The sequence below is a fragment of the Scyliorhinus torazame genome, chromosome 8, assembly GCF_047496885.1.
Source record: "Scyliorhinus torazame isolate Kashiwa2021f chromosome 8, sScyTor2.1, whole genome shotgun sequence".
Lineage (NCBI taxonomy): Eukaryota > Metazoa > Chordata > Chondrichthyes > Carcharhiniformes > Scyliorhinidae > Scyliorhinus > Scyliorhinus torazame.
Genome location: NC_092714.1, coordinates 818,793 through 828,792, shown reverse-complemented (window position 1 = coordinate 828,792; position 10,000 = coordinate 818,793). Strand labels below are relative to the sequence as shown.

At 54.7% G+C, this 10,000-nt stretch overlaps 3 protein-coding genes across 3 annotated transcripts in view; 2 read left to right on the top strand and 1 right to left on the bottom strand.

Moving 5' to 3' along the window:
• The window catches only part of trappc10 (trafficking protein particle complex subunit 10), a 160,838-nt gene extending 155,451 nt beyond the window's left edge, over positions 1–5,387 (bottom strand). Inside the window, exon 1 of the mRNA XM_072513026.1 lies at positions 5,316–5,387. Within this exon, the coding sequence (XP_072369127.1) occupies positions 5,316–5,340 (25 nt within the window). The 5' untranslated portion in view covers positions 5,341–5,387. The remainder of the gene's footprint in view (positions 1–5,315) is intronic.
• Positions 1–10,000, top strand: part of LOC140427619 (ribosomal RNA processing protein 1 homolog B-like) — a 944,136-nt gene that overhangs the window by 376,656 nt on the left and 557,480 nt on the right. The gene's annotated exons all lie outside the window — the stretch shown is intronic.
• Positions 2,176–10,000, top strand: part of LOC140427615 (uncharacterized) — a 78,640-nt gene continuing 70,815 nt past the window's right edge. The window contains exon 1 of the mRNA XM_072513027.1: positions 2,176–2,262. Within this exon, the coding sequence (XP_072369128.1) occupies positions 2,242–2,262 (21 nt within the window). The 5' untranslated portion in view covers positions 2,176–2,241. The remainder of the gene's footprint in view (positions 2,263–10,000) is intronic.

Here is a 10,000-nt window from a genome sequence, read left to right as displayed (position 1 = left end):
ACTGCGCTCGGAGCTGGGGAGGGGACACTGCGCTCGGAGCTGGGGAGGGGACACTGCGCTCGGAGCTGGGGAGGGGACACTGCGCTCGGAGCTGGGGAGGGGACACTGCGCTCGGAGCTGGGGAGGGGACACTGCGCTCGGAGCTGGGGAGGGGACACTGCGCTCGGAGCTGGGGAGGGGACACTGCGCTCGGAGTTGGGGAGGGGACACTGCGCTCGGAGTTGGGGAGGGGACACTGCGCTCGGAGTTGGGGAGGGGACACTGCGCTCGGAGTTGGGGAGGGGACACTGCGCTCGGAGTTGGGGAGGGGACACTGCGCTCGGAGTTGGGGAGGGGACACTGCGCTCGGAGTTGGGGAGGGGACACTGCGCTCGGAGTTGGGGAGGGGGACACTGCGCTCGGAGTTGGGGAGGGGGACACTGCGCTCGGAGTTGGGGAGGGGACACTGCGCTCGGAGTTGGGGAGGGGACACTGCGCTCGGAGTTGGGGAGGGGACTGTGCTCGAAATTGGGGGGGGGGGAGACTGTGCTCGAAGTTGGGGGGGGGCTGTGCTCGAAGTTGGGGGGGGGGAAACTGTGCTCGAAGTTGGTGGGGGGGGGCTGTGCTCGAAGTTGGTGGGGACTGTGCTCGAAGTTGGGGGGACGACGACTGTGCTCGAAGTTGGGGGGGGGGACTGTGCTCGAAGTTGGGGGGGTGGACTGTGCTCGAAGTTGGGGGGGGTGGACTGTGCTCGAAGTTGGGGGGGGACTGTGCTCGAAGTTGGGGGGGGGGGGAACTGTGCTCGAAGTTGGGGGGGGGAAACTGTGCTCGAAGTTGGGGGGGGAACTGTGCTCGAAGTTGGGGGGGGAAACTGTGCTCGAAGTTGGGGGGGGAAACTGTGCTCGAAGTTGGGGGGGGGAACTGTGCTCGAAGTTGGGGGGGGGAAACTGTGCTCGAAGTTGGGGGGGGAAACTGTGCTCGAAGTTGGGGGGGGAAACTGTGCTCGAAGTTGGGGGGGGAAACTGTGCTCGAAGTTGGGGGGGGAAACTGTGCTCGAAGTTGGGGGGGGGGAAACTGTGCTCGAAGTTGGGGAGAGGACTGTGCTCGAAGGTTGGGGGGGGAGACACTGTGCTCGAAGTTGGGGGGCGGAGACACTGTGCTCGAAGTTGGGGGGGTCGACACTGTGCTCGAGTTGGGGGGGGAACTGTGCTCGAAGTTGGGGGGGGGGAACTGTGCTCGAAGTTGGGGGGGGGAACTGTGCTCGAAGTTGGGGGGGGAAACTGTGCTCGAAGTTGGGGGGGGAAACTGTGCTCGAAGTTGGGGGGGGAAACTGTGCTCGAAGTTGGGGGGGGAAACTGTGCTCGAAGTTGGGGGGGACACTGTGCTCGAAGTTGGGGGGGGGACACTGTGCTCGAAGTTGGGGGGGGGGGGGACTGTGCTCGAAGTTGGGGGGGGAACTGTGCTCGAAGTTGGGGGGGGAACTGTGCTCGAAGTTGGGGGGGGAAACTGTGCTCGAAGTTGGGGGGGGGACACTGTGCTCTAAGTTGGGGAGAGGACTGTGCTCGGAGTTGGGGGGGACACTGTGCTCGAAGTTGGGGGGGGGGGGACTGTGCTCGAAGTTGGGGGGGACGGGACTGTGCTCGCAGTTGGGGGGGGGGGACTGTGCTCGCAGTTGGGGGGGGGGGACTGTGCTCGCAGTTGGGGGGGGGACTGTGCTCGCAGTTGGGGGGGGGGGGACCTGTGCTCGCAGTTGGGGGGGGGGACTGTGCTCGCAGTTGGGGGGGGGACTGTGCTCGCAGTTGGGGGGGGGGACTGTGCTCGCAGTTGGGGGGGGACTGTGCTCGCAGTTGGGGGGGGGGGACTGTGCTCGAAGTTGGGGGGGGGGGGCTGTGCTCGAAGTTGGGGGGGGCGGGGACTGTGCTTGAAGTTGGGGAGGAGGACTGTGCTCGAAGTTGGGGGGGGGGGGGGACTGTGCTCGGTGAGCACATGAGGTAAAGTGAAGGGTGAGGATTTGAAAAGGAGGCGTTGTGATGTGGGCCGTGGGCTGCGGGCTGAGTGGGAGGTGACCCAGCGAAATAGGCCGTGTTGGATCCACAAACAAACGACTACCTGTAGGGGCAGTGACATCACAAATCAGTGATTAATGGAGCCGTTGTCAATGGCAACACACTGTGTGGTTAAATTGATGCCATAAATCAGCAGGCAAAGCGAGAGCGACCAATCTCACGCAGAGTAAAACCTGGCTCCCAATGCCATTGTACCATGAGGAGTCTAGCAGCTGCCGTAAGTAATCATTCTGACAGGGCTAACAGACACTGCATCCCAAACTAACTATCTTGAAACCAAAATATATCCGTGTTACACAGTGTACCCTGTACCCCAGTGTTATACAGAGACAGACCCGTCCCCCCAGTACTGTACCCCAGTGTTATACAGAGACAGACCCGTCCCCACCAGTACTGTACCCCAGTGTTATACAGTGACAGACCCGTCCCCACCAGTACTGTACCCCAGTGTTATAAAGTGACACACCCGTCCCCACCAGTACTGTACCCCCAGTGTTACACAGTGACAGACCCGTCCCCACCAGTACTGTACCCCAGTGTTATACAGTGACAGACCCGTCCCCCCAGTACTGTATCCCAGTGTTATACACTGACAGACCCATCCCCACCAGTACTGTACCGCAGTGTTACACAGTGACAGAAGCCAACGTCCCCACCAGTTACTGTACCCTAGTGTTATACAGTGACAGACCCGTCCCCCCAGTACTGTACCCCAGCGTTATACAGAGACAGACCCGTCCCACCAGTACTGAACCCCAGTGTTATACAGAGACAGACCCGTCCCCACCAGTACTGTACCCCAGTGTATACAGTGACAGACCCGTCCCCACCAGTACTGTACCCCAGTGTTATACATTGACAGACCCGTCCCCACCAGTACTGTACCCCAGTGTTATACAGTGACAGACGCGTCCCCACCAGTACTGTACCCCAGTGTTATACAGTGACAGACCCGTCCCCACCAGTACTGTACCCCAGTGTTATACAGTGACAGACCCGTCCCCACCAGTACTGTACCCCAGTGTTATACAAAGACAGACCCGTCCCCACCAGTACTGTACCCCAGTGTTATACAGTGACAAACCCGTCCCCACCAGTACTGTACCCCAGTGTTATACAGAGACAGACCCGTCCCCACCAGGACTGTACCCCAGTGATATACAGTGACAGACCCGTCCCCCCAGTACTGTACCCCAGTGTTATACAGTGACAGACCCGTCCCCCCAGTACTGTATCCCAGTGTTATACACTGACAGACCCGTCCCCACCAGTACTGTACCACAGTGTTACACAGTGACAGACCCGTCCCCACCAGTACTGTACCCCAGTGTTATACAGTGACAGACCCGTCCCCCCAGTACTGTATCCCAGTGTTATACACTGACAGACCCGTCCCCACCAGTACTGTACCCCAGTGTTATACAGAGACAGACCCGTCCCCACCAGTACTGTACCCCAGTGTTATACAGAGACAGACCCCTCCCCACCAGTACTGTACCCCAGTGTTATACAGTGACAGACCCGTCCCCCACCAGTACTGTATCCCAGTGTTATACAGAGACAGAGCCGTCTCCACCAGTACTGTACCCCAGAATTATGCAGCGACAGACCCGTCCCCTCAGTACTGTACCCCAGCGTTATACAGAGACAGACCCGTCCCCACCAGTACTGTACCCCCAGTGTTATACAGAGACAGACCCTCCCCACCAGTACTGTACCCCAGTGTTATACAGTGACAGACCCGTCCCCACCAGTACTGTACCCCAGTGTTATACAGTGACAGACCCGTCCCCACCAGTACTGTACCCCAGTGTTATACAGTGACAGACCCGTCTCCACCAGTACTGTACCCCAGAATTATGCAGCGACAGACCCGTCCCCCCCAGTACTGTACCCCAGCGTTATACAGAGACAGACCCTCCCCACCAGTACTGTACCCCAGTGTTATACAGTGACAGACCCGTCCCCACCAGTACTGTACCCCAGTGTTATACAGCACCAGACCCGTCCCCCCCAGTACTGTACCCCAGCGTTATACAGAGACAGACCCGTCCCACCAGTACTGAACCCCAGTGTTATACAGAGACAGACCCGTCCCCACCAGTACTGTACCCCAGTGTTATACAGTGACAGACCCGTCCCCACCAGTACTGTACCCCAGTGTTATACAGTGACAGACCCGTCCCCACCAGTACTGTACCCCAGTGTTATACAGTGACAGGCGCGTCCCCACCAGTACTGTACCCCAGTGTTATACAGTGACAGACCCGTCCCCACCAGTACTGTACCCCAGTGTTATACAGTGACAGGCGCGTCCCCACCAGTACTGTACCCCAGTGTTATACAGTGACAGACCCGTCCCCACCAGTACTGTACCCCAGTGTTGGGGGTTGGGTTTATTTTTGGGGTTTGGGGTTTATTTGGGGGATTGGGGTTTATTTGAGGGGGGCTTTGGGGGGGCTGGGGGGTTTATTTTGGGGGGGTTGGGGTTTATTTTGGGGGGGTTGGTGTTTATTTTTGGGGGTTGGCGTTTATTTTTGGGGGTTTGGGTTACTTGGGGGGTGTGGGTGTATTTGGGGGGGGTTGAATTGGGGGTGGGTGTATTGGGGGGTGTATTTGGGGGGGGTTGTGTTTGGGGGGTGATTGGGGGGGTTGTGTTTGGGGGGGGTTATTTGGGGGGGGGTTGTGTTTGGAGGGGTGATTGAGGGGTTATTGGGGGGGTTGTGTTTGGAGGGGTGATTGGGGGGGTTATTTGGGGGGGGTGATTGGGGGTTATTTTGGGGGGGTTGTGTTTGGGGGGGGTGTTGTTGGGGGGGGGGGGGGGGTTGTGGGGGGGGGTTGTTGGGGGGGGGGGTTGTTGGGGGGGGGGGTTGTTGGGGGGGGGTTGTTGGGGGGGGGGTTGTTGGGGGGGGGGTTGTTGGGGGGGGGGTTGTTTGGGGGGGGGTTGTTGGGGGGGGGGGGGTTGTTGGGGGGGGGGGTTGTTGGGGGGGGTTGTTGGGGGGGGGGTTGTTGGGGGGGGGGTGTTGGGGGGGGTTGTTGGGGGGGGGGGGTTGTTGGGGGGGGGGGTTGTTGGGGGGGGGTTGTTGGGGGGGGGGTTGTTGGGGGGGGGGTTGTTGGGGGGGGGGGTTGTTGGGGGGGGGGGGTTGTTGGGGGGGGGGGGTTGTGTTGGGGGGGGTTGTGTTGGGGGGGGTATTTGGGGGGGGGGGGGGGGGGTTGTGTTGGGGGGGGGGGGGGTTGTGTTGGGGGGGGGGGGGGGGGGGTCTCACTCACATGTCGCCAGCGGCCGGTTCTCCATTGGTGACAATCCGCAGCTTCTCCTCCTTCCGCTCACAACATCGCCACTTCCGCTTCCGGTCCGCCTTAAAGGCAACGGCGGCCCCCGCCCATTATCTCTCGGCCAAATTTAACAGAGCGTCTTAAAGGGACAGCTACTGATCCCAGAAACATCTTCGACGCATCCCAGACTGATTCCAGGAAAATCCCAATCTGATCCCAGACTGATTCCAGGAAAATCCCAATCTGATCCCAGACTGATTCCAGGAAAATCCCAATCTGATCCCAGACTAATTCAAGGCCATTCCCAGACTGATCCCAGATTAAATCCAGACAGATCCCAGTCTGACTCCACACTGATTCCAGATTCATCGCAGACTGATCCCAGTCTGATCCCAGACTGATTCCAGGAAAATCCCAATCTGATCCCAGACTGATTCCAGGAAAATCCCAATCTGATCCCAGACTGATTCAAGGCCATTCCCAGACTGATCCCAGATTAAATCCAGACAGATCCCAGTCTGACTCCACACTGATTCCAGATTCATCGCAGACTGATCCCAGTCTGATCCCAGACTGATTTGAGACTAACCCCAGACTCACTCCAGTCTGATCCCTGTCTGATTCCTGATTGATTCCAGACTGACCCCAGTCTGATGCCAAACTGATCCCAGACTGATTGCAGTCTGGTCCCAGACTGATTCCCGACTGGTGCCAGACTGATCCCTGATAGATTCCAGACTGATCTCAGTCTGATTCCAGGCCGACCCCAGATTGATTTCACACTGTAATCTATGCCTCGATTGATAACAGCAAGTGCCCCATTTGCCTTTTTCACCACCGATTAACCTGCTCTTCTTCCTTTGGAGATCTATGGACAAACACTCCAAGGTCTCTTTGAACAAATAAAATTACAGCACAGGAACAGGCCCTTCGGCCCTCCAAGCCTTCACCAGGCCTGCTGCCTGTCTGAACTAAAAAAAAAACTACCCTTCCGGGGACAATATCCCTCGATTCCCAGCCGAGAGGGCTGGTTTAGCTCAGTGGGCTAGACAGCTAGTTTGTGATGCAGAACAAGGTCAGCAGCGTGGGTTCAATTGATTCTGGAATTCAGAATCAATTGAGGATTCTGAATTCTCCCTCTGTGTACCCAAACAGATGCCGGAATGTGGTAACTAGGGGCTTTTCACAGTAACTTCATTGCAGTGTTAATGTAAGCCTACTTGTGACAATAAAAAGATTATTATTATATTATTATTCATGTATTTGTCAAAATGCCCCTTAAAAGTCATTCTCGTCTCTGCTTCCACCACCTCCTCCGGTAGCGAGTTCCAGGCACCCACTACCCTCTGTGTAAAAAAAACTTGCCTCGTGCATCTACTCTAAACCTTGCCCCTCTCACCTTAAACCAATGGCCCCTAATAATTGACTCTTCCAACCTGGAAAAAGCTTCTGACTATCCACCCTGTCCATGCCCCCCATAATCTTGTAGACTTCTATTAGGGCGCCCCTCAACCTCCATCGTTCCAGCGAAAATAAACCAAGTTTTGCTCACCTATCCTCATAGCTAATGCCCTCCATACCAGGCAACATCCTGGTAAATCTCTTCTGCACCCTCTCTAAAGCCTCCACATCCTTCTGGTAGTGTGGCGACCAGAATTGACACTATACTCCAAGTGTGGCCTAACTAAGATTCTATACAGCTGCAACATGCCTTGCCAATTTTTAAACTCAATGCCCCATGCCTTCTTGTCTACTTTCTCCACCTGTGTTGCCCCTTTCAGTGACCTGTGGACCTGTACTCCTAGATCTCTCTGATTGTCAATACTCGTCAAGCTTCTGCCATTTTCTGTATATTTCCCATCTGTATTAGACCTTCCAAAATGCATTACCTCACATTTGTCCGGATTTAAACTCCATCTGCCATCTCGCCGCCCAAGTCTCCAAACAATCAAAATCCTGCTGTATCCTCTGACAGTCCTCATCGCTATCCGCAATTCCACCAACCTTTGTGTCGTCTGCAAACTTACTAATCAGACCAGTTACATTTTCCTCCAAATCATTTATATATTACTACAAACAGCAAAGGTCCCAACACTGATCCCTTGCGGAACACCACTGGTCACAGCCCTCCAATTAGAAAAGCATCCCTCCATTGCTACTCTCTGCCTTCTATGACCTAGCCAGTTCTGTATCCATTTTGCCAGCTCACCCCTGATCCCGTGTGACTTCACCTTTTGTACCAGTCTGCCATGAAGGACTTTGCCAAAGGCCTTACTGAAGTCCATATAGACAACATCCACTGCCCTACCTGCATCAATCATCTTTGTGACCTCCTCGAAAAACTCTATCAAGTTAGTGAGACACGACCTCCCCTTCACAAAACCATTCTGCCTCTTGCTAATACCTCCACTTTTTTCCAAATGGGAGTAGATCCTGTCTCGAAGAATTCTCTCCAGTAAGTTCCCTACCACTGACAAAGTGTAGAAGATTGTAGTTTAGTCGGGCAGCATGGTTGGCACGGGCTTGGAGGGCCGAAGGGCCTGTTCCTGTGCCGTACTTTTCTTTGTTCTTTGTTCTTTGACGTAAGGCTCACCGGCCTGTAGTTCCCTGGATTATCCTTGCTACCCTTCTTAAACAAACGAACAGCATTGGCTATTCTCCAGTCCTCTGGGACCTCCCTGGAACCAATGAGGATAAAAGATTTCTCGCAAGGCCCCAGTAATTTCCTCCCTTGCCCTCTCAGTATTCTGGGGTAGATCCCATCAGGCCCTGGGGACGTGTCTACCTTAATGTTTTTCACGAACGCCAATACCTCCTTTTTGATCTCAATCTGACCCAGGCTGTCTACAATCCCTTCCCCAGACTCCTCATCCACCAAGTCCTTCTCTGTGGTGAATCTGACATTTAATACCTCACCCATTTCCTCTCTCCACACGTAAATTCCCTCCCCTGTTCTTGAGTGGGCCAACCCTCTCCCTGGCTACCCTCTTGCACTTTATATATGTATAAAAAGCCTTTGCGGGCAGCATGGTGGCACAGTGGTTAGCACTGCGGCCTCACGGCGCCGAGGTCCCAGGTTCGATCCCTGCTCTGGGTCACTGTCCGTGTGGAGTTTGCACATTCTCCCTGTGTCTGCGTGGGTTTCGCCCCCACAACCCAAAGATGTGCCGGGAAGGTGGATTGACCACGCTAAATTGCCCCTTAAATGGAAAAAAAAAATTGGGTACTCTAAATTTTTTTTAAAATAAAAAGCCTTTGCTCCTCGGAATGTCCCAGTGCCAGGCCATTCATTGAATACTTCCTTGTCAAATTACTCCTTCCAAAGGGCAGCACCGTAGCACAGTGATTAGCACTGTGGCTTCACAGCTCCAGGGTCCCAGGTTCGATTCCGGCTTGGGTCACTGTCTGTGCGGAGTCTGCGCGTTCTCCCCGTGTGTGTGTGGGTTTCCTCCGGGTGCTCCAGTTTCCTCCCACAGTCCAAAGCTGTGCAGGTTAGGTGGATTGGCCATGATAAATTGCCCTTAGTGTCCAAAAAGGTAAGAGTGGTTCTTGGGCTACGGGGATAGGGTGGGTGAGGGCTTAAGTGGGTCAGTGCAGACTTGATGGGGCCGAATGGCCTCCTTCTGCTGGGGCTGTTTAGCTCACTGGGCTAAATCGCTGGCTTTACGGTTCAATTCCCGTACCAGCCTCCCCGAACAGGCGCCGGAATGTGGCGACTAGGGGCTTTTCACAGTAACTTCATTTGAAGCCTACTCGTGACAATAAGCGATTATTATTTCATTTCATTTCATGTTCTATATCACTTCACACTTTTCAGGGTTAAATTCAATCGGCCATTATTCTGCCCATTTGCCCATCCCGTCTGTATCTCCCTGTAATCCAAGACACTCAACCCCATTGTTAACCACCCGGCCGATCTTTGTGTCATCCACAAACTTACTGATCCTTCCCCCCACAGAGACATCTATGTTGTTTATATAAATGAGGAACACTAGGGAGCCCAGCACAGATCCCTGTGGTCACCACTGCTCACTGGCTTCCAGGCACTAAAGCAGCCGTCTGTCACCACCCTCTGTCTCCTACAGCTCAGCCAGCCTTGAACCCACCTTCTCAAGTTCCCCTGTATCCCATGTACATTTGCGTTCTTTATCAGTCTCCCATCTGGGACCTTGTCAAAGGCTTTGCTGAAATCCATGTAAACTACATACCCATTTATTCCCACTCTTTGCTTTCTGTTAGTTAACCAACCAGACTGATCGCAGACTGATCCCAGTCTGATTCTAATTCCGGTCTGATTCCACACTGACCCCAGACGGATCCTAGACCGATCCCAGTGTGATTCCAGTCTGATTTCACACTGATCCTAGACAGATCCCAGACTGATCCCTGTCTCATCCCAGACTTATCCCAATCTGATTCCAGACTAATCCCTGTCTCATCCCATACTGATACTTGTATAATCCCAGACTGAACCAGGCTGATCCCAGACTGATCCCAGACCAATACCAGGCTGATTCCAGACTAATCCCTGTCTCATTGAACACAGATCTCAGTCTGGCTCCAGGCTGATTCCAGTCTGATTTCCAACTGATCCCAGATTGATTCTAAACTGATTCCAGTCTGACCCCACTCTGATCCATGACTTATTCCAGACGATCCAGTTTGATCTCAGTCTGATT